The sequence below is a fragment of the Ctenopharyngodon idella genome, chromosome 24, assembly GCF_019924925.1.
Source record: "Ctenopharyngodon idella isolate HZGC_01 chromosome 24, HZGC01, whole genome shotgun sequence".
Classification (NCBI taxonomy): domain Eukaryota; kingdom Metazoa; phylum Chordata; class Actinopteri; order Cypriniformes; family Xenocyprididae; genus Ctenopharyngodon; species Ctenopharyngodon idella.
In genome coordinates, this window is record NC_067243.1 from 7,450,262 (window position 1) to 7,474,535 (window position 24,274).

At 37.3% G+C, this 24,274-nt stretch overlaps 2 protein-coding genes across 5 annotated transcripts; both read right to left on the reverse strand.

Annotated features, from left to right (window-relative positions):
* Positions 1-1,666: 1,666 nt before the first annotated feature.
* syt12 (synaptotagmin XII) lies at positions 1,667-12,024 on the reverse strand. 2 transcript variants are annotated; one of them, XM_051884640.1, is made up of 9 exons: positions 11,708-12,024; positions 9,939-10,083; positions 7,205-7,255; positions 6,923-7,116; positions 6,378-6,758; positions 4,881-5,096; positions 4,596-4,716; positions 4,306-4,439; positions 1,667-3,615 (listed from the first exon to the last, which is right to left on the reverse strand). In XM_051884640.1, exons 3-9 carry the CDS (start codon positions 7,245-7,247, stop codon positions 3,442-3,444), a joined length of 1,263 nt encoding a protein of 420 aa, XP_051740600.1. In that variant the 5' UTR covers positions 7,248-7,255; positions 9,939-10,083; positions 11,708-12,024; the 3' UTR covers positions 1,667-3,441. The 2 variants fall into 2 exon arrangements, with proteins under 2 accessions (XP_051740600.1, XP_051740599.1); XM_051884639.1 differs by lacking the exon at positions 9,939-10,083 and having other exon boundaries at positions 11,708-12,022.
* Positions 12,025-13,239: 1,215 nt separating this feature from the next.
* Positions 13,240-24,253, reverse strand: prc1a (protein regulator of cytokinesis 1a). Of its 3 annotated transcripts, none has more exons than XM_051884637.1 (15): positions 24,073-24,253; positions 22,469-22,601; positions 22,265-22,387; positions 21,920-22,153; positions 20,769-20,939; positions 20,254-20,403; positions 20,011-20,158; positions 16,902-17,038; positions 16,711-16,806; positions 16,482-16,628; positions 16,266-16,376; positions 15,949-16,047; positions 15,692-15,850; positions 15,570-15,595; positions 13,240-13,729 (listed from the first exon to the last, which is right to left on the reverse strand). In XM_051884637.1, the coding sequence occupies exons 1-15, from the start codon at positions 24,081-24,083 to the stop codon at positions 13,684-13,686; spliced, it is 1,791 nt and encodes a 596-aa protein (XP_051740597.1). In that variant the 5' UTR covers positions 24,084-24,253; the 3' UTR covers positions 13,240-13,683. The 3 variants fall into 3 exon arrangements, with proteins under 3 accessions (XP_051740597.1, XP_051740596.1, XP_051740598.1); XM_051884636.1 differs by having other exon boundaries at positions 15,570-15,598; XM_051884638.1 differs by lacking the exon at positions 15,570-15,595.
* Between the last annotated feature and the right edge of the window lie 21 nt (positions 24,254-24,274).

Below are 24,274 nucleotides of genomic sequence, written 5' to 3' on the forward strand. Positions count from 1 at the left end.
TCCTCAGACCGCAGCTGAAGCAACGCAGACGAAGTGGTCACGGGAAATACGTTACTTTTCTCAGCGCTGAGCAGGATGGACCAATCACAATTGTTGAGAATGTCATCGTTATCTCTTTAGCAGATTTCAGAAGATATGGCACCGTCAAAATAATCAGAAAGTGCGGGAATAAAGTGACATTAAATTAAAAAAAAACTGCAGGTGAATAGGGTAAAACTTTTAACTAATAGATCACTATACTTTCCCCATTTCTAATCACAGTACATTAAGACAATTGTTTTGTATTACACGTTTTCTGTAATGGTGTTTAAATAAGTGAATAGATAAATAAATGTGCACTCATTTCCAGAATAGAAATCTGAACATTGGACATGTTCAAAATTCTTGATTCGTTTTGTTGACATACTAAAGTTTTTACAGAGTGGACTTTGAATGTCTCTTTTTATCAGTCCATAGATCAGAAAATACTGTTAACAGCCAGAAAATCACTATGTTTTTAGGAATAAAATGTATAAATTAGGTGAATATAGATAGGAATAAAACTGTAAAGGTGTAAGACTTGAAATATATCATAGGGTCAATGACGTGACTGGTCATTTTTTTTGTCCAAAGGCCTTAATAATAATAAAAAACACAGATATGACATCCAAAGTATGTAAGGTAGTACAACTAGATCTCTTTTATTGAATTCAAAAGGTTTTAATTATATTTTGCTACATATAAAGGTATTTTAAAGTGTCAAAAGGTCATTTGGTTTAACCGTCCAAAGGCCAATACATCCATTTCATTTGTGATTAAGATATCTTAAAATGCAATAAATGTATATATTTTTTATTCTGGCATGATTTTATAACATCATATATCAACATAGTGCAAAATGGTGTTAAAATTATGTGTAGAAGTCGTTGCTTTGTTATGAGAAAGAGTGTCCGGAAAAATGAATTTCACTGATGTCATTTGGAGTAACCAATATAAAGGGGCCATTTTGGATCAAAGTCATGCGGTCAGTATCATGTGACAGGATGTGACATCATTCAGACACCTGCAAAGGACCACATGGTCGTGAAGTAAATTAACTAACTCTCTCTTAACTATATGAAAAATTCATGTTTTCACTTGCTCATATGTATGTCCGGTAACATCAGGTCATTCGGTACAACCGCTATATTGTCCTTTTGCTAGCTAGCTAGATATCAGTCTGTTAGCATTGTTTGAAAATATCGTCATCCAGTATAACCAAAAGTGTCATTCGGTAAAACCGAAATTTTGGTTAAACCAAATGACTTTTTTGGTGAATTTTGTCCATCTTGTAAAAAATGACGAAAGCAGTGTTAATTGATTATAAAAACCACATAATCTCATCGTTAACACTTAATAAAACTTCAAAATTAATTATATCTCCATTATATATATTTTTTTACACTTTTGAAAACCTTATTCGTCAATGACCCAAGTGCTGCTGAAGTGGAGATTTCTGGCTTCGCCGCAGGAAAAAAATAATTTTGAAAAACAGCCTTTAAAGATATGTATTTATGTGTATTTGTGATGTTTTCTTTCCACTAGTCTGAATGAAAAAAAGTTATAGAAGCAAAATAGCCCCAAATTTACAAATAAAATACATAATATAAATATACTTCTCTCACATCTCACAAGACATGACTTCATATGAAACAAACCACATAAAGCCTTTTTATTTAAACAATTCATTTGATTGCAGTATGTTCTACATTACATGTGCATGCATCATAAAGTTGTTTTATCATTCTTTAAATCTAAAGTTCACCAACATCAGATGTACACTGCAAATGAGAATATTGCTTCTATTAGGGTGAATTTGGCACAGAATGAAGTTTAATGGTGACAAGCTTAAAATATTGTTAGTAGTAAAAATGAATCACGGCATTTGCAGCACTTCATCAAATCAAATGACTTCACTGCAAGAAGCTCAAATCTGTTATTCATTCTACAAAACATTTCAGGTGTTTACGATGTAGGATGTGATTTACAGATTTTGGTGTGAAGATTTTACATTCTGTCATCAAAAGTTTTAATTATTGCGGCAGTTAAAACACTTATGAGAAAACTCAGAGAACGTGAAAGGAAATATATATTAGTTTATACATTTCCAGTTCGATATGAATATGTATTTTACGCAGTGTTGGGGTGATGCATTACAAAGTACAAAACTACAAAGTACATGTTCCTGTGATGAAATAACATAAGGGATTACTCTTTATTTTTCAGTAATCCCGTAACAGTTACTGTTTTGTAGTTATTTGCGCTACATATATGATATTAATGTACTAAGGCTAATTTAACAACGATATTTAAGGTCCAACAACAAATATACTACTGATCAAAAAAGCACTTTCTTTCATTTTGACATGCTAACCAAGTGTGAGGATGGCAGAAAAGCGTGGCTTTTTTTTACATTGTACTGTTATACGCATTAGTGTTATAAATTCAAACTTACGCCCTGACAAAAAACATACCTCAACTGCACTGAACAGCACAAGCAAACTGTTGAAGAACTTAACAACTTGGCTACATGAAACTAATCTGTTAAAGTTTGGATTTTAGAAGTTAATGACTGAATTAATTCATTAATTAATGTGTAATGTTATTACTGAACTAGAAAAGTACAGTAATGACATAAGTAACTAGAAAAGTAATCACAATGCAATACAAAACATAAGAGGTAATTATTAAAATACTTTTTTTTTTAGCAACTTCCCCAACACTGATTTTGATTTTAAGTACTTGCACGCCCTCTAGTGGTAGAATATATTAGCCAAAATAAATAATTAGTTTGGTACTTTCATTAAATTTGGTTAACACAAATATCTTAAAATAAGCTGGACAACTAAATTTTCAAAAAGACAAAATAAGGAAAAAAATAGAGCACCTCAATGCTGCGTCTATGATACGTGATGTGGCTCAGTGGCGCCACTATTAGGCTAATAAGTGTCACTGCACTTGCCTGAGAAAAGGGACAGACAGTCCCAAGGTTGTTATGCCTTAAATGTGTTATTTTACAATGTTTAAGCAGAAAAATAAGCCCATTCAAACTCCCAATAATAAATATTTATGGCCAAACAAATAATTTCTAATTCCTTTTTTATGCTGTACTTTTGAGTACAACAGAATGTGGCTACTGCAATTTCCACCCAAAGGCTGCAGCATAAGACTAGCCACCCTGTTATCATATGTAGAAATGAAGTTAACCTGGATAAGAAAACCTGGATTTCAAAGACCCTTACAGATGAGACATCCTGAGCCACCGATTTCTCTCTCTTTCTCTCTTTAAAGATCCATCCACTCTCGGGACAGCTGTGACACAAAGATTTTCTCTTCATATTCAAACGTCTTTACTGTTAGGACAGTTAAACAGTAGGCACCATGCAGACAGGAGTCAGAGGTCAGGGGTCAGGACACGAGGACTTAGGTCCTCCGGAGCGGGTGCCACATTGAAACTGGTTTCCGCAAAGTGGCCAGCATCTGGTTCCAGTGAGTTATTCCCATTCCACTGGCCTCTGGTCCGATGATCACATGACCCACGTTTTCACCACGGCCGTCCTCTGTGCTCTCAGCGACAGTCACTCTCAGAGAGAGATCCTGAAACATACAATCGACCTTACAAACTGAAGATAAATATAATGATAGAATAATATAATAGAAGGATAGACAATATAACCTATAAACAGATAGACAGTCAGACAGATAGATAGAACAATATAACCTACACATAGACAGATAGATAGATAAATAGATAGATAGACAAACAGGTAGACAAACAGATAGACAGACAGATAGACAGACAGACAGATAGATAGATAAACAGATAGATAAATAAACAGACAGATAGATAGATAGATAGATAGATAGACAGATAGACAGACATACAGACAGATATATATATATAAACAGATAGACAGACAGACAGACAGACAGATAGATAGATAGATAGATAGATAAACAGATAGATAAATAGATAGATAGACAGACAGATAGATAGATAGATAGATAGACAGACAGACAGACAGATAGACTGATAGATAGACAGACATACAGACAGACAGATATATAAACAGATAGACAGACAGACAGACAGACAGATAGACAGACAGATAGATAGATAGATAGATAGATAGATAGACATACAGACAGACAGATGGATAGATAGATAGACACACAGATAGATAGATAGACACACAGATAGATAGATAGATAGATAGATAGATAGATAGATAGATATACAGACACACAGATAGATAGATAGATAGATAGATAGATCAGTGTTGTCACCTGCAGGACGATGGCTGGCACTGAGAAGATCATAGCCTCATTGAAGATGGGGTTGTTATCATCCCTTTTTATGGACGTCTTTTTTTTACTGATCTTCCTGCCATCCTGGAGCAGGTACACCTTAACAAACGGATCTGTTCACATGGAAAGAGACAACATTCACACAGTATAATTTACCACAGTAGGGGATATTCCTGCATTCTGCTCCTGGAACGATATTCCTATCAACTAGTCGTTGTTGTAGCCAGTAATCAGAAATCAGTTGACACAAACGTTGCTCAGCTTCACACCTGCTGTGGTCTTTCCATTAGTCCAGACCAGGTTCTTGGCTTTGGCGATGACCACGGTGAGACGCTCTGCAGTCGGCAAATAACTGAGAGACAACAGGATCTCGCCGACAGCATCCACAGCCTGAGGAGAAAAAGTGAATCAGCTTTTTGAAGTACTTCTATGAACTGAACCCCCTGAACAAAATAACTCATTCTTTCCATTTCTACATATAGGAGGACGTTTATTGACTTTCATTTTTTCCAGTTCAGAGGCAGAATGACGCATCCAGACCAGGTGTGATGTACCTTGTTGATGTCCTGCAGGTAGAGCCAGGCGTTAAACGGCCGGAACGGCAGGTCCAGATCCGACAGTTTAAGTTCTGCCACTCCAGCACTGATGTTCCGTTCGTCTGAATCGACAGCAAAGGTGGAGAATCTCAGACTGTTCTCCTCCAGATTTACTGAATCCAAAGGAACGGAAAACCGCTCGTCAAACACCACGGTGAAGGCGTTTCTCTGGATCTGCAGAAGAGAATGACAGACAGAGATGTTTCAGAGTCATTGATGATATTAATCAAAGTTAGTGTTGATATGATAATTTCATGATGATTTTACACCCTTTTAATGATCAAAAGAATTAAACTGGATGTTTCTGTAAACTTGAAGACTTCTATATTTAAATGAGCTCTGTTCTGATTGGCTGATCTCTTGGCATATGAAACAGTGTTGTTATTGTTAACTAAAACTAAAACAAAACCATTAAAATAATTTTTGTTCACTGAAATAAAGCTGAAATAAAAATAAAAATAATCTATCTATCTATCTATCTATCTATCTATCTATCTGTCTGTCTATCTATGTATCTATCTATCTATCTATGTCTGTCTGTCTGTCTATCTATCTATGTCTGTCTGTCTGTCTATTTGTCTATCTATCTATCTGTCTATCTATCTATCTATCTATGTCTGTCTGTCTGTCTGTCTATCTATCTGTCTGTCTGTCTGTCTATCTATCTATCTATGTCTGTCTGTCTATTTGTCTATCTATCTATCTATGTCTGTCTGTCTGTCTGTCTATTTGTCTATCTATCTATCTGTCTATCTATCTATCTATCTATGTCTGTCTGTCTGTCTGTCTATTTGTCTATCTATCTATCTGTCTGTCTGTCTATCTATCTGTCTGTCTGTCTGTCTATTTGTCTATCTATCTATCTGTCTATCTATCTATATCTGTCTGTCTGTCTGTCTATCTATCTATCTATCTATCTGTCTGTCTGTCTGTCTATCTATCTATGTCTGTCTGTCTGTCTATCTATCTATCTGTCTGTCTGTCTGTCTATCAATCTATCTATCTATCTATCTATCTATCTGTCTGTCTGTCTATCAATCTATCTATCTATGTCTCTGTCTGTCTGTCTGTCTATCAATCTATCTATCTATCTCTGTCTGTCTGTCTGTCTGTCTGTTTGTCTATCTATCTATCTGTCTGTCTGTCTGTCTGTCTATCTATCTATCTATCTATCTGTCTGTCTGTCTGTCTGTCTGTCTATCTGTCTGTCTATCTATTTTAAAAATGAAAACTAAACTTAAACTGTTTTAATCTTAAACTAATATTAAATTACAACTGACACTAATATTATTGCTGAACACTGAATATTCTTTAATATATTATCGTATTCTTGGTTTTGACATCAATATAAGAGAATTTCTACTGTAAATTCATCTATAAAACTGTTTAATATCTAAGGCGCAAGAAAAATCTATATTTTTCATGAAAACACAGGTGTCTTATGATTTATAATACCTGTGTGGCTCCCAGGCTGATCTGCTGAGGGACCAGGGTGACGGTGATGTAACATCCAGGGAAGTTCTCCTCCTCCTTCTCCAGCAGGTCTTTACCCTGGTGCAGTGAGACGAGCAGAAGCGAAGCTCGAGTGTCCAGCTCCAGCGTGACCTCCAGCTGTCCCACCGTAAAGTCATGCCCGAAGGTTTGAGCGACGGAAGAGATGGAACACAGCGATTCAGAGGACATGGAACGATTCAGCGTGCCTCCGGTCTGATCCAGCTCTCGGCTCATCAGCTCCAGCGTTCCAAGATCCCGAAGACCATCTGGAGTGTCCAACAGCTGGAGACTCGGCTTTCGGCTCGCAGAGGATGCCCTCCGCTGGTTGGAAGCTGCGACACGCTGCACGAAAAACAGTAAGCATCATATTATAAAGACAATATTTTGTAAATTTAAATTTGTAATATTTTATAAATTATTATTATAATACTTTTTTATAATAAATCTTCCTTTCTCAAATTTCCTGCAGACCCCTTGTAGACCCCAGTTTGAAAACCCCTGCTTACCTTCTGTCTGATCTCAGAGTGGGAGGAGCCATATTTCTCCTGCAGGTAGCGGTAGTGGAAGTTTGGGTACGGAGAGGGAGTCGGGAAGGAGCCGGATTTATATAACTTCCACAGATTCACTATAACCACAGCAAACAGAACCAGGAACCCAAACACATACAAACACACTTCCCAGCCAGGCGGGTTCAGCACCACTGACACACAAACACACACAAAACACAATCAGAAACTCACTTAGGCGGACTCATGAAATCAAGAGGCGTATGAATGATGACTGCTCACCGCTCAGATGATATTCAGAAATATCCTGACCCTGTACAGACATAGTGCCACCTAAAACACACAGCAAACACATTCTTAAACACGGCATTTATACATTTACCATGGTACAGTTAACAGAGTTATTGTTACTACAAACCATAATAACCCTTACAAATAATGTACTATGGTAAAGTGATGGATTTCAATGGTCAGACAATGGTACTATGGTATTTTTGAATTATAACCATATTCATGGTACACAATACCAAAGCCAAAAAAACATGGTATCAACATGGCCCATGTCTAAATAACATTACTATGGTACATATCCAAATATACTATGGTATTAACATAGCACATATCTAATAAAAATTATGGTATTACAACTATGGTATTACCATGATGCATGTAAACAAATGTCCAGAAAAACACGGTATTACTGTGGTAATTGCCCCCCAAAACATGTAATTACTATGATGCATGGTTTTAACATATCTGATAAAAAACATGGTAGTACCATGGTATATGTCAAAAACATGGCTTCATCATTGTACCTATCCAAGAAATCATGGTTTTACTGTGGTAAATGCCCCCAAAAACATGGTATTACCATGATGCATGTAAACAAATGTCTAGAAAAACATGGTATTACTGTGGTAAATGCCCCCCAAAACATGGTATTACTATGATGCATGTAAACAATTGTCCAGAAAAACATGGTATTAACATTGGCCATGTCTAAAGAACATTAAAATGCCACATAATTACTATGGTACATATCCAAAAATACTATGGTTTTAACATATCCACATATCCAATAAAAACATGGTAGTACCATGGTATATGTCAAAAACATGGCTTCATCATCGTACCTATCCAAGTAATCATGGTATTACTGTGGTAAATGCCCCCCAAAAACATGGTATTACCATGATGCATTAAACAAATGTCTAGAAAAACATGGTATTAATGTGGTAAATGCTCAAAAAACCCATGGTATTACTTTGATGCATGTAAACATATGTCCAGAAAAACATGGTATTACTATGGCAAATACCCCCAAAAACATGGTATTACCATGGTACATGTACAAATTTTATTATTATTATTTATAAATTTAATACATAACTAAATATATTAGTATTATGTGTATTACTGTGGTACTTTTTGCAAGTGGCATAATAATACGCTTTCAGAATCGTTCTCTCATTTTAATTTAATTTTTGATGACAGTGGTGGTTAATCGCAAGTTACCACAGTTTGCAATTACTATGGTATTTTTGACAGAAGCTATGGATGTTACTGTGGTAAATTGTTAAAAGGGTACTGAAGCATCAGCGATCCAATCTTTCAAACCTGGGAAAGACACCTCAAGCATGAAAAAAAGTCAAGTTAGGTCTAAAAAGAGAGAAAGTGAGAGGCGTATATGCTGTGAGTCACGCCGAGACTTGTGGGTAATGAGATGAAGGGAGCAGCGGGAGCTGAGGAACACTCCTGAAGAAGATTATGACAACGGGCCAATTAAAGTATCTGAGACCCGAGCGCTCATGCTCTCAACCGCAGGGTTATGACTGCTGGGATTCAGGGTTTCACATGTCTAGTGCGAAGTGGAATATCTAATGAATATGTGTTGAAGTCGCACTGTCAGGAATGTCAGCAGCTCTATGTAAGTGTGTGTGTTTGTGTAACAGCCCACGCTCAGTCTGTGATGACTACAGGAGCACAGATGGACACACACACACTCTCTTGGTACAGTGATACTGTCTGGATGCTGAAGCCAGTATCCCAAAATAATTTCCCAAATGGCACATTCACTTGAGCTGTAAACCTTCATCCTGATAAACAATGAATCATGGAGCAGAAATCCCAAGCTTGCTTTCTTCAGTTCAGTTTTGGCTTCTGTCTTGTTAGGTTGTGTAGAAAAGTGATGATCGCTTCTCTTGCCTTTTATGAGGACGCCATTAGTGAAATAAGATTGAAGTGGTTGCGTAGAGACTAAAGTCTTTATCTTACAGACCTAAAGGTCTAGGTTTAAAGGGATAGTTCAGCTGATAATTTACTCACCCTCATGCAGTGTTATTTTAGTATTATTTACATATTTATTAAAATCCTCAGTTAGCTTTTATTTTTATATTGACCTATCATGATGTAATAAGAACAAATCGAGAAAAATGTAATAGTAACCTAAGCTTTAACAAATCAGATAACCAAAAAAGTTGATATGGAGAAAAAAAGCACATTAAATTATCCAGGTTTAATCCTATTTTAGGATATTAAATTATATCGTAACCAATCACGTCAACGTGCCGGCAGGCTTTAACATATCATCAACTATGACCGTTTTGAAGCAAGAGAGTTGTGTAACATTAGCAACACATTATTAGCTGTTTGATAACGTGGTCAAGCAAAAGGGTAATTATATTAATTACAGTTATGTGTCTGACGTTTTAAAAAAGCGATACCATTGTGCAGCGTTTACCTCAGTAAGTTGACAGAGTGGATCTCTGAGCTTGTGTGAGTGAGTGGAGGCGGGGCTAATTAGCATATTCATAGATCCGCTGTATACTAAATGAGGAAAGGGTGTAGAGTTACATTCAAGCTATTTTAAAGACCCCCTGTGGTGAAAATCAAGTTTTTAATGTTGTTTATATGTCTATGTGGTATTTTTAATACAAACCATATGCAAATTCATATGTCAACACTATTGCTGAGTATTTTCTCCTTAAAACTGCAGTGAAAAAAGATAGTCTCAAACCTGCGGTTTGAAATCGCTGGTGTCCGTGACGTCACAAACTACCTCATAACCAATCACGTCAACGTGCCGGCGGGGTTTAGCATATCGTTAACAGCAAACAAGCAGGGGAGTCTCAAGAGAAGCCAGGTTATCCCGGTATATTTTTCTGTTGATATGAAAAATCGTGAAGATTTAGCAATATGGCGGGTGTATGATGTATATTACGATGTTATGATGAACTATATGCCTTTCTCCACTGACGTTCTGAGTTGTTCAAAGTGTTTGTAAGGATACTGATTGTTAGAAGTCAGCTGACTGACTCGCGACTGTCTGACTGGTTTGTGTAACATTAGCAACACATTATTAGCTGTTTGATAACATAGTCAAGTTAAAGGCTAATCATATTAATTAGTTATGTGTCCGACATTGTAAAAAGCGATACCATTGTGCAGCGTTTACCTCAGCAAGTTGACCGAGTGGATCTCTGAGCTCGCGCGAGTGAGTGGAGGCGGAGCTAATTAGCATTAAATCGATTCGCGTATACTAAATGAGAAAATAGTTACATTCAAGCTATTTTAAGGCATTAAGAAATTTTCCACAGGAAAAAAAACGTGATCAAAGATGAGTTTTAAAGGATAAAATTTGCCATTAATTGTTTTATGAACAAAGAGGACATTCTGCATAAATTCTGTCTCCTTTTGCGGACTATGGAATATCAGAGAAAATAATGACAGAATTTTGGGTGATAATCCCTTTAAAGATCTGTATCTTTCATAAAACCCCTAAACTCAAAGTTAATATTCTGGAAAGAGCATCTAAACTGATTCTAAAAAGCCTTGAAAACAAATTGATTTTCTTCTGAAAGCCACGACTGAAATTCCAGGAGGCCCAAACAACCATCCGCGGCCGCGTGACAGCGAAACTAAATCACGAGAGCTAATCAAGATGCTTTAAACGATCCTGTGGCACTAATCATTCAGATATGATTGTTTTCCAGCGGACAGCGCTGCATTCAGAGCGGATGAAATAGTGTCCGTGATCAGAAGCGTGCTGCGGACGGATGGAGGGGCTCGAGTCTGCACTGTCAGCTACTCTCGTGCAGGACTGAAGGAAGCGAACGCTAATAAATCAACCGTGCTTTTAATCTCCAGAATGACTCATTATAATAACACTTTCACTGAAACACGAGAAGCTGCCTGCAGGATGAACCTCTCTGGAGAAAGACCCACAGCTGAACCACAGACTCACACGTTACAACTCTACCAGAACAACTGACACAATATGAACAACGACAAACCAGACACGTAACTGAAGGCTAAAGACGTACAACAGGGCACAAAACACCTCAGACACACAAAAGACAAATAATAGACACAAAAGTGTACAAAAACACTCACAAAAGACATTTAAACACAGCACATTCAGCACAAAACAAACACACGCCGGTGTTTTCATTTCGCAGCTGTTGTACAGGGGCTGCAGTGTATTTTATTTGGCCCTTGGGTGTTAAATTAATGCTCCCATCAGAGGAGGGTCCATCATGATCACCATAACAACCACCCGAGCCGCGGGCACGCGCACTGCATCAGCACGTGAACGGTGCCGAACTTCGAGTTCCACATCGAAGCGAAACAACAGGCAGACATGACAATAATTCAGCACAACTGCAGCACGTGTGTCTGAAATACATATAGCACACTAATAAATGAATGCATGAGATATGCATATATACTGAAAATATTACAGGATAACTCGTGCAGCATATGCACGTGAAACATGTGTGTTCTTACCTTCAGCAGTGTCTGTTTCTCCCTCTCCTGCTCGCACACACTTTCATCCATCAATTTACGCGCATTACAGCATCAGATGCACGTGCAGGATTCGATCACATCTGACGCGCGCGCGTTTAGATCAGATCTGAACTGAAGTGTGTCTGGGTTTTCCTCTGCGCATGATGAAGATCTGAATGCAGGAGTCCCACCCCTGCAATGCAACTTCAGCACCAACACACACGCACGCGCACGAATAGAGATGAAGGGGGCTAGTTGTCACACTGAAAATTTCTCAGGGACGATTTAGGCACGCTAGAGTTTTGGCTGCAAAGAGAGCTATTGAACATTTCCACCGTTATTACCCAAGAAAAAGATACAGCTCATTGAACAAGCGTCAGCGGCGCTACACGGGGTAAGTTGTCACAATGGAACCTGCCATTAAACAATTATACTTAAACAGCAAAGCAAACTAAAACAGCAAATGTGTCATAATACAAAAACATTATTTTGGCAGTCAAATATTGCAATTTATAAGTACAATATTTATATAAACAATACATTTGTCCTTAGGACAGCTCTCCTTTAGCATTCTACCTTCATTTTATATGACAGTAGTATTTTATTTTGTTGGACAAAATTAGCAAAAATTTATATCGCGAGTTCGGACAGAACGATAGATAGATCTGGTAATATCATAGTACTTGATTATTAACACATTCGTGTGCTATGGTATTTTAATTTGTGCTCTAATATAGGCCTACTCCATAGTATTTGAGTATCTCACACGCCCCCCAGTGGCCATAAATAAGAACAACATCAACAAGGTGCAGAAAACAGTAAAAAGATTACGATAACTAACAAGATAACAAGTACCAGTTTGCAGCATCAAGCACCACGACGGAGATGGACTGTTTTTCTAACGGCTGACACCGGAAGTCTTGCGATAAAAAAAAAAAAAGCCCCCTCTTATGTTAAAAAATAAGGTGGTAGCGGGCAAAGTCCCTTTCAAGGAAAGTATGTTCACTCGGCGGCCATATTTGCAACGCCTTAGACCAAATCCTATTTGAATGGGGGAATCCTGAAATCTCAGAACTCAATTAAATTACACATTTAAACAAAATCTGACACGAACTGTCCCATAAATGTTGTTTCATATGCTCGAATAGCGTTAAAAAAAGCTTATTTTTCAGGCTAGACGAGCCAATGCGCATGCGCAGTCCTAAGGTTTAGCGGAGCTTCTAACGGCCGCTGCAGTGACGCAATGACTTTATCAATCAGCGATTGGCTCTTTTACTTAGAAGGCGGGACGTATTCCGCCATATTGCGCGTTGCAGTTTATCATAACTAATATGAGTGAACCGTCTTTCTATCTCTCTACATGGCTCTGCTCTATAGTTTTTGTAGCGGGTCAGAAGTTGTCTGATTGGGCCACTACAGTAAGTCAAAATAATAAGTTCCTATTATATTTTTTTAATTGTGTATCTTTAGTTCGATGGCTATTTAAGTTACTGTTCAGGTATAAATTATGAATAACACAGACTTCCAAAATATGAAGTGTCCCCATCAAAAACATTTATTTACAGGATGCCAACCACTACAGTTAACAGTAATTTCAGAGGAGTAATGCCAAGTAACTTAGTGTTGCTGTGCAATTACAGAAAATGAAGTCTAAAATCGTGATTTTAGTGTATAAAAGATAAAATCCATCTCAGAGCCCTAAAATCAGTGTTAACAGAGTTTTTATAAAAACTGCAGAAGTCAAACTCAAAGACAGAAAATCATTTGTTTGAAACTCAAAAGGAAAGTTAAATAAAGGGAAAAAACAAGTCAAGAGAAAAATTGTAAAAAAGCAGAGATAAAATATTTACAATTCTGCAACGAAGTCACAATGATTTACATTCAATACTCCATAAAAGCTTTTTTGTCTTCATATAAGCCCATCAGTTCAGTCGAGCTGCTTCCATCCACCTGCGTTCAGTGCGTGATGGTTGAGTTCAGAACTCCAGTCTTGACATTGGATTTAGAATTTGAGAGCTCCCGCTGTTGGCAAAAAACACAAATCATTATTTTCTTATTTAATTCAAGTGCCCTCATAATCTTTAATCAATATAACTTCCCCTCCCTCTTGCAGCGACATCCTTTTCTTTGATGATACGTTTACTGTCATGAGGGCGGGGCAACCTGTCACTCACATGAGATCCACCAATAGCAAACCACAACCATTCAATCTATTCCTAATGGACAAATCAAGTACAATCCTACTTTTTGTTTGCTTGAGAAACTGTTTCACTCAGATATACGTCACAATACAGGGAAGAAAAGACTTGCATATTTCGTTTCATGCCAGCTCTAAGAGTTAAAGGAATAGTGATTGTTGTTAAATAATTCAACATTCTTCCCAGCAAACCTGTAAATCCAGGAAACCATGAACAGAAAATACTCATTTCAAATCTTTAAAGACCCAATTAAATGATTTTGACAACATTCAGGTTGCCATTTCCTTTTTAACCTGTTAACTGTCACCCACCTTGTCCTTTTTGAGCATAGATTTGAAATTAAATGGTTGTAATTCATGCATTTTTAAAGAAGACACTCAACAGATTAATCGCAAAAGTGAAAGCACTTCTGAAAGTGTAAACAAAAAAGGTAATACATTTAAGTTTATTGTAAAGCACTAAACATTTTTTCATTTTATACAAAACATACATTTTACAAAACAATTGACTAAAATTGCTAGAAAATAAAAGGCACAAGTCTAACCAAGTTCTGTTCCAAATTTGAAGTAAATATCACAAAAATTGGACATTTGGCGCACTTTTTATTTAGCGCATATTTTAGTAATCATCATAAATTAGTTATCATTAGAAAGCTTACAAACTCAAAATTCATCCTGTGCAAACCGTTTTGAAATTGGACATTGTTACACTATGGAAACGATACACTAATTTCTTTTAGCAGGCTCCTCCCCTAGTGGGCGGTGTCAGGTTTCATATTACAAATATTATTTTAACTACTTTATATTTAAAACTTTTTCAAATCTTGACAAAACACATATCATCGGAAAGGTCTGAGTATCAAGGTTCCATATTTGGTGACTGTTTTGTGATAGAAGTGATATTTGGATAGAAATGTATCAATTTGTACATCAAAAAAAATTTAAAAGGAATATGGGTGACACCCGGTGGATATTTTTGGTACAACGCCTAAACAAAATCTCATGGGAACTTTAATTTTTGTGATATCAACTTCAAATTTAGAACACAACTTGTTTAGATATATGGCTTTGATTTGATAGCAATTTTAGAGTAAAAAATATTTGATAAAATAAATACAAACTTCCATAACTTTTTCATACTTTTATTTTTTATTCACTTCAGGAATAATCTGCTGAGTGTCTTCTTTAAAACAAGACAAACCTTATGTCTATATATCAAAGCATTCTTGAATTACAACCATTTAGGTTTGGACAGTGCATTTTCATGTCTATGCTCAAAAAGGGCAGTGACAGTTAAGGGGTACGGGGGTGACAATTAAAGTACGGTTTTCATGGTAACGCAATGTCCAATTTCAAGCTTGAATGATAGCTAATTTATGATGATTACTAAAATATGTGATAGGGAAAGTCCCTGGCTCGCCAAGTCACCGGCTACCAGGTCACTGACAGTTAACAGGCAAAACCACATAAATGCCACAAAACTTCAAATTTCATGGGGTCTTTAAAAACATCTGATTGGATTTCAGTTGTGCTTCTGTCATTCTCCAAGTGCTCACTTCACTGTTAGAAGCTGAAAGTGCACACAGACCCTCCTCTGTTAGTCGGGTTAGGCGAGAAGAGTGTGTGTTAGTGTGATGGACAGTGAACATTCTTAGACATACAGACCTGGACGCTGAAGTGGATTCAGAATCCTTCTATAACAGAAGGCAGAATAAGCACACGGGGGTCACTCGATTACATCTGCTGCCTGTGTGTCTAGACTGCTAAAGGCAAGATAATGAACTTACTGCAAACTCTGAGTAGGAGGAGGCCACGGACGTGATGGAGTAGTTTCTGTGAGGGCTGGCGGTCATTGTGCGCAAAGCTCCGCTCAGATGAGAAATATTCTCCTTATTCCTCTCCAGACCACGAGGGGTTCGGCCACGAGCAGGTGTTCGCGCACCCAACTAGTGGAGAAGCAATTTATATTATTATTGACGATAATAAAAATGAATGTATAATATAATAGTGTGAAACATCCAGTGTTTAAAACAGCATAACTCACCTTGCTAGAGGAAAGGGGCGGTCTCATAGAAGGGGAGGAGCATATGGAACGGAGTGTCGTGTTGGGGGTGGAGCTACACATGCTGGAGGTGGAGATTAGCTAAAAAGAAAAAGAAAAAAACCACATAAACACATAAATAGTGTGTGCTTTTTTTTAAAAAGCAAACAAAACAAAACAAATGAAATCAAACAATCAATAAGCCCAACAGATTTTTGGCAAATTATAAATTTACATTTTTTGATAACTATAAAAGCATTTAAATGTAACATTTGATAAACTTAATCGGTCGACAATTGGTACACATATTCCATCAGTACCTTGCGTGTTTTGCTAGGTGTTGGGGTTCCAGCGATTCTCCTCTTGGTTGGGGTTCTGATGACGGTGCCGTACAGCAGATCTTCCTCCGTCTGCTTCAATTTCTTCATTTGCTGCAAAGTACAAACATCATGTCAGAATTATCAAGAACTTCAGAGTAATATTAGATCAAATTAACAATGTCAGGAGGAGTAATTTCAAGAAGAAACCGTTCATACCCGTTCCTGTTTTTCTCTCTCTTTCTCCATACGGTGTTGATCCCACTGGTCTTCCACATACTGCAGGAACGGCTGTCCGTTCACACGGAACTCCTTACAGTGCGCCGCTTCCCACTGGTCAATCTGAGCCTTCAGACTCTTCTCCAGCTGACCAATCAAACAAAACAAAGACATATTAGCATACCAGCCATTCCAGTCAATCAGAGTTTGCTTAAAGAGCAGCTCAAACCTTCGGCAAACTCTTCTGCAGGTCGACTCTCTGTTTCTCCTCCTTCAGCAGGTTTCCTCCTCTGTTGTTAAAGCGAGACGGGTCTGTGGCTTTTTTCTGGAGAAAGAAGAGCAATCATAATTAGATTTAATTTCAGAAAGCTCTTTACTAGGTTTAGGAATCTTGTCAGATAATTTCCCATGATTCCTCACCTCCAGCTCCTGATAGAGAGTCCAGTTGCTGCTCCAGGTGGAAACGGCGTCATACAGCTCACCGTGTTCTGTAAAATCCTGCTTTAATCGTTCCAACTCCAGCTCATGTTCAAACAACACCTCCTCGTCCAGATCGTCTAACAGCACAAAACAACAAAATCAATCGTCAACCAATCTCTGTGTACCTAACACATTACATAGTATTGCTCAATCCCAATTAACATAAAATCTTTACTACCCAGAATAAAGGGTTGGTTCACCCAAAAATGAAATTTCTGTCATCATTTACTCACCCTCATGTCATTCCAATCCCATAAGACCTTCGTTCATCTTCAGAACACAAATTAAGATATTTTTGATAAAATCTGAGGGTTTCTGAACCACAACATAGGCAGCAAAGTCACTTTTCAAGGCCCAGAAAGGTAGTAAAGACATCGTTACAATAGTCGATGTGACTACAGTGGTCCAACCTTAATGTTATGAAGCAACGAGAATATATTTTTGTGCACAAAAACAAAAATAACGACTACACTGTTGACGAGGTAAACACAGTGCAACGTTTCTGTTTACATCAGAACGTGGGCTCAATACTAGCCGATGCTGTTCACGTGAGCAGCACAATGCATGCGTGTGATTCTGACGCAGGAGCCGGCCAATAATGAGTCGGTGTTCTGATGTAGAACCCGGAAGCGCTGCACTGTGTTTGCAACATAAACGGCATATGAGACTGACAGGGAAGAGAAAAAATTGTTGAATAAAGTCATTATTTTTGTTTTGTTTATGCGCACAAAAATGATTCTCGACGTTCATAACATTAAGGTTGAACCGCTGTAGTCACCTGGATTATTTTAACGATGTCTTTAGTACCTTTATGGACCTCAAAAGGTGTAATGACGTTGCTGCCTACAGTTGTGCTAAAAATTATTCATACCCTTAGTAAATATGACCAAAGAAGGCTGTGAAAATAAATCTGCATCGTTAATCATTTTGATCTTTTATTTTAAAAATCTACAAAAATCCAACCTTTCATTGGAGAATAATAATTTTAAATGGGGGGAAAATCTCATTATGAAATAAATGTTTTTCTCTAATACACATTGCTCACAATTAATCATACCTTTTTATTCAATACTTTTTGCAACGTCCTTTTAGATAACAGCTTCAGGTCAGGGGACTGGGATGGCCATGGCAGAAGCTTGGTTTTGTGCTCAGTGACCCATTTTTGTGTTGATTTTGATGTTTGTTTTGGATCATTGTCCTGTTGGAAGATCCAACCATGGCCCATTATAAGAGTTCTAGCAGGGACAGTCAGGTTTTGATTTTTTATCTTTTGGTATTTGATAGAATCCATTATTCCATGTATCTGATCAAGATGTCCAGGACCTCCGGCAGAAAAATAGGCCCACAACATTAAAGATACAGCCGTATATTGCATTGTACACATGGGGTACTTTTTACCCCTGTGTGCACCAAACCCATCTTAAGTGTTTGCTGCCAAAAAGCTCTTTTTTTTGTTTCATCTGACCATAGAACATTTGAAAAGTAACTGGCACTACTGGAACTTCAAACGGGATGGGTTCTATGGTCAGATGAAACAAAAAATTTGCTTTTTTTGGCAGCAAACACTTAAGATGGGTTTGGTGCACACAGGGGTAAAAAGTACACCATGTGTACAATGCAATATACGGCTGTATCTTTAATGTTGTGGGCCTATTTTTCTGCCGGAGGTCCTGGACATCTTGATCAGATACATGGAATAATGGATTCTATCAAATACCAACAGATAAAAAAAAAATCAAAACCTGACTGTCCCTGTTATAAATCCAATAATGGGCTGTGGTTGGATCTTCCAACAGGACAATGATCCAAAACAAACACCAAAATCAACACAAAAATGGGTCACTGAGCACAAAACCAAGCTTCTGCCATGGCTATCCCAGTCCCCTGACCTGAACCCTAAAGAAAATGAGTGGAGTGAACTGAAGAGAAGAAGCACCGACATGGAGCTGGGAATCTGAAGGATCTGGAGAGATTCTGTATGAAGGAATGGTCTCTGATCTCTTGTCAGGTGTTCTCCAAACTCATCAGGCATTATAGGAGAAGACTCAGAGCTGTTATCTTGGCAAAACGAGGTTGCAAAAAGTATTGAATAAAAGGGTATGATTAATTGTGAACAATGTGTATTAGAGAAAAACATTTATTTCATAATGAGATTTTCCCCCCCATTTAAAATTATTATTCTCCAATGAAAGGTTGGATTTTTGTAGATTTTTACAATAAAAGATCAAAATGATTAACGATGCAGATTTATTTTCACAGCCTTCTTTGGTCATATTTACTAAGGGTATGAATAATTTTTAGCACAACTGTATGTGGTTCAAAACCCTCGGATTTCATCAAAAATATCTTAATTTGTGTTCTGAAGATGAACGAAGGTCTTACAGGTGTGGAACGACATGAGGGTGAGTATAATGACAGAATTGCATTTTTGGGTGAACTAACCCTTTAAAGTCGGCATGAAATGGACGTTGCAATTGTCCTTTATTCTTTATTGTGACGTATATCTGAGTGAAACAGGGTTTTTTTTTTTTTTTTTTGAAAAAAAAAAAAAACAATGTAGGACAGGGCTTGATTTTGTCCATTTGAAATTGATTAGATGGTTGTGGTTTGCTATTGGTCGATCTCATGTGAGTGACAGGTTGCCCCGCCCTCACACCAGTAAACACATCAGAGAAGTTGCTGTGAGAGGGAGGGGAAGTTATTTTGATTAAAGATTACGAGGGCACATGAATTAAAAAGTATTCCATTAAAAATAAGAATCGTCAATTTTGATTTTTAATGGTGACTTAAGATTAGGTTGGTCTCAAATTTAAACTATTTGTTTTTGAAGTATACACCCATGTTTTTGGGCTGATATTATCCACAAAGCCTTTTGCTACATCACTGTATGCATGAGTGTAATGTGGCATCAACATAAAATTGTAATAATTCCCTCAACTACATTCTCAAGTATGTACTTTCCCACCAGCATCACAGCAGGTACTTTTTGTACTCTGAAGTATGCAAATTGGGATTCAGCCAAGTTCTTGAAAATGAGCCATTAGCATACCACTGTGATAAGGAACGAAGGCTTGTCTCTGCTCCGGGCTGTAGTAACATTTCTCCCAAAACTTGACGATCTCTGATCGGATTGTATGAATAACACGCTCAATGTTTTTCTTCTTCAGCTCCTCCAATCGCTGAAGCTCTGCCTGCAGCTGTGACACAGTGAGAAAGAGTGTTTTATAATTTCAGCAGAAGCTCAAGACGAAACAACATGACCTACTTTGGTGACAGATGCGAGTGTACTTACTGCGTTCAATCTGCTCTTTGTGCTAGTGCGGGTGTTTTGCATCAGACTCTCTCTTTCTTCCACAGGAATCTGCAACATCTCCCACAATTCCTCAATACGGCTACGGATGGACACACACAGCGCTTCACTTTCAGCTTTACGGCTCTCCAGCTGAAATACAACACACACAAACACACACACCATTAACCAGTGACATTTCACCTACTGAAACTGAAAACCAAACATTGGCATAATAAGGTTCCCTTTATTTTAAGGTGTCCTTGTATTTATACATTTAAGTACAGTGTAAAATTAATTAACAACGTGTAATTACAGTAGGGTTAGGATTAGGGTTCGGGGTTAGTTGCATGTAATTATGCATAATTTACTGTTATTACTATAGTAAGTACATGTAACATTATAAATGTCTTTGCGGTTACTTTTACAATTTAATGCGTCCTTGCTGAATAAAAATGCAAATAAATAATTATTAATAGGAACAGCTGAATGAATTGTGTGAAGACGAGTGTGCGTACCTGCCGCAGTAACACTTTAAGTGAGCTGATGTTTTCCAAAGAGAGGCAGAAAGCGTCTTCATCCTCACACACAGCGTCTTTCTCAAAGGTTGTGTCAGGATGCTGCTCCAAATCCTCCATCAACACTGTGACCTGACGCTTCATTTCCACAAACTCGGCATGACGACGCTCCTGTAAACACACACAAGCACACTTCCTGTAACCATTCTGGATACATTTTCACATTCAGAGAGGCAAACTAACACATTATTCATTTATGAATGTAGGATACACTAGTGGACAAAAGTTTGGAATAAATAAGATTTTTGAAAATGTAACAATCCTTGTGATGCTAATCTGAATTTTCAGCATCATTACTCCAGTTTTCAGTGTCACATGATCCTTCAGAAATCATTCTAATATGATGATTTGGTCCTCATTTGTCGTCAATTATTATTAAATCATATCATTAGATAATTTATTATAGCTTGTCAAATTTGCCCACACGTCGTTTTTGTGTGTGTCCTTTTAAATGCAAATGAGCTGCTGCTCCCGCCCACTTTCCAGAAGAGGGCGGAGCTTTAACAGCTCACACTTCGGTTGCTCAACAACAACAAAACTGGAGAATCTCACGCAGCAAAAATAAGGATTGTCAGTAACGGTGTTCAGCCTTACATTGTTCCAACCGGAGTCGACACTGATGGAGAGACTCAGGAAGAAGTTACAACTTTTAGAATGAAACTGGACGTTTCTGAATGGTTAGTGGATAAATTTATGTAGTTGCTGTGGAGTTGATTCAACTCATCAACTAGCATGTGCCGTCATGTTAATCTTTTGTTCAAATCAAGCGTTGAATTGACCCTCGTTTGTGAAGCAGTCCGGCGTAAAATGACGTCATGTCAACAAAATTCTACTACAGCAACTCTTCCCCTTCTCTAAAGCAGCCCAACATGGCCTCACCCCTTTTGATGTGTGTTCCTGGGGGGCAGGGTTTATGTACATTTTTGGGTCAGGTGATGCCACTAACCCGGGAAAAAAAATCATGGGATAATTTTCATTTTTGGGTGAAGTAACCTTTCAATATAGTGTATTACATACTACTTCACATACTAAAAAACAATCAAACAAAAAGACAGTTTAAAGTGCTACTCAGCTTTGTGAGTCTATTTTACCTTCTCCTGGTTGCGGGCGTTGATATGTTCCCTGTAGTTCTGCAGCTGCTGTTGTGACGGCACTCGTTCGGGGTGGATAGGGAAGAGGTCATCACACAGGACATCACACAGATCTTGATCCTGCTGAATCAGACACTTCAGCTCGCTCTGACGCCCACTCTTCTCCTTCAGCATCATCTTGACCTGCGTACGGAGATCCTTCTCCAACTGAAGCATCGTAAGACCGTCTTCCTCCTGCCAAACACACACAATCTCCAATCTGATTGGCCGGCTTTACAGAACGTCTGGGAGTTCGATGGCACAGGTTTGCACCCAAGACTTCATGCAGATAAACAAAACACTCACCTGACACTCCTGCACCTGAAGTTCATCACACAGGCTGGCCACCTCTTTTCTGCATGCTTCAATACTGCTCATCAAGCGTTTCTTCAACCCCTCCTCCTCTGCGATCATCATGTCCAGCAGGTTCTGAAATCACAATGAAGATTTCACATTGAATCGGTGTCGCCACTCTCCAGTCGATGAGAGCCGCACATGACCTGAACTGACCTTGATGTGCATGTGAACGGCGTCCGTGCGCTGCAGCCTCTGGTCCTCTGGGATCCCGATCTCCTCCCAGATGTCCTTCAGCTCACCAAGAGCATTGTTCAGATATGAGACAGACTCCGCAGCGTGGATCTCACTGAAATTACATTCAGATTTACATTAATACATCCTGGTATCTTAGATGCCATTTAAAGGGTCAGATGTCAAATTAAATACCATAAAAACAGTCTGAGTGTTATTCTTATGGATGAATAAATGATCAAATCAACAGCATTATTCTACTATTATACTTATTAGATGTGTCCATTTCTATTGGAAAAGGGTTTGTTCACAAATAATTTTTATTAGTAAAAGATCACTAAAAATGTGCAGCATTAATGATGGCTGTCTGTATTATTGAATAATATTTTTTCCTAATAAGAGCAGAATAATAATTTGTATCAATAATTGAGCTTTAAGAATGTGCAGCATTATTGATTGCTGTCTGTGTTATTGAATAATAAAATCATTATATTCCAATAATAGCATAATTATTGATTATCATTGCTATTACAAGAAAAAGGCTTCACAGTGTTTATAAATTAGCAGAATAATATTTATTAATAAATTATCATTAAGAATTACTGAATTACTGAACAATAAAATCCTATATTTTCCAAAAATATCAGAATTATTATCATTGCTATTGATGAAAATGTGAAAAAAATGTGTAGCATTATTGATTGCTGTCTAAATTAAACAATAAAATCATTATATTTTCCAATAACATCAGAATTACTGATTATCATTGCTATTGATGGAAAAGGGCTTCACAATGTTTATAAATATAAGCAGACGAATCATTTTTATTAATAAATTATCATTAAAATGTGTATCATTATTGATTGCTGTCTAAATTATTGAATAATAAAATCATTACATTTTCCCAAAAATATCAGAATTATTGATTATCATTGCTATTGGTGGAAAAGGGCTTCACAATGTTTATAAATTAGCAGAATCAATTTTATTAAATTAAATATGCAGCAATATTGATTGGTGTCTGAATTACTGAACAATAAAATCATTATATTTTCCAATAATATCAGAATTACAGAATTATCATCATTGCTATTGATGAAAAAAGGGCTTCACCATGTTTATAAATATAAGCAGAAGAATTATTTTTTTTATCAATAAATGATCATTAAAAATGTGTAGAATTATTGATTGCTGTCTAAATTACTGAATAATCATTATACTTTACAATAGCAGAATTATTAGCATCGCTATTACTGAAAAAGGGCGTCGCGATGTTTATATTTGTATTAATAAGTTGTACAGCATAATTTAATAATAAAATCATTATATTTTCCAATAACAGCAGAATTATTATCATTGCTAATACTGAAAAGGACGTTTAGAGTATTTTCATAACGTGCTAATGCTAAATCCATCTGTAATTTTAAATTAAACTAAAATCACTCAAACAAATCACGAAAATATAGATATTTTTGACCGAATTATTACTTTCAGTAAAACGTTAGTATCGGAAACTAAAGCTAAAACACAATACATTGTTATACTAATCTACAAATAAACACATAGTTTCAAACTCTCCCTCTTACCTCTTCCTCATCCTGTCCTTCGCCACAGATCTCCGATGAGATTTACACAATCGATAAATGATATTTTGACACTTCTAAACTTTGTTTTACGCTTTACTTCACGATCTATCCGACGCTGGGCTTGAACCGCTGACTAAAAAATTCAAACGCCGCACCGATACGCCTCTGGTCTCTGATTGGCCGAGACCAAGCTAGACAACTA

Excerpts from the sequence above, each read along its gene's own strand:
- prc1a (XM_051884636.1), bottom strand. Across the intron at positions 16,629-16,710 it reads TGCAGAAGAGTTTGCCGAAG|CTGGAGAAGAGTCTGAAGGC; the intron begins GTTTGAGCTGCT and ends TTGATTGGTCAG. Across the intron at positions 13,730-15,569 it reads GAATCCACTTCAGCGTCCAG|CGGGAGCTCTCAAATTCTAA; the intron begins GTCTGTATGTCT and ends TTTTGCCAACAG.
- syt12 (XM_051884640.1), bottom strand. The coding sequence starts at position 7,247 with ATGTCTGTACAGGGTCAGGATATTTCTGAATATCATCTGAGCG. Across the intron at positions 4,717-4,880 it reads ACCTGCAGGACATCAACAAG|GCTGTGGATGCTGTCGGCGA; the intron begins GTACATCACACC and ends TTTTCTCCTCAG. Across the intron at positions 4,440-4,595 it reads TAATGGAAAGACCACAGCAG|ATCCGTTTGTTAAGGTGTAC; the intron begins GTGTGAAGCTGA and ends CCATGTGAACAG.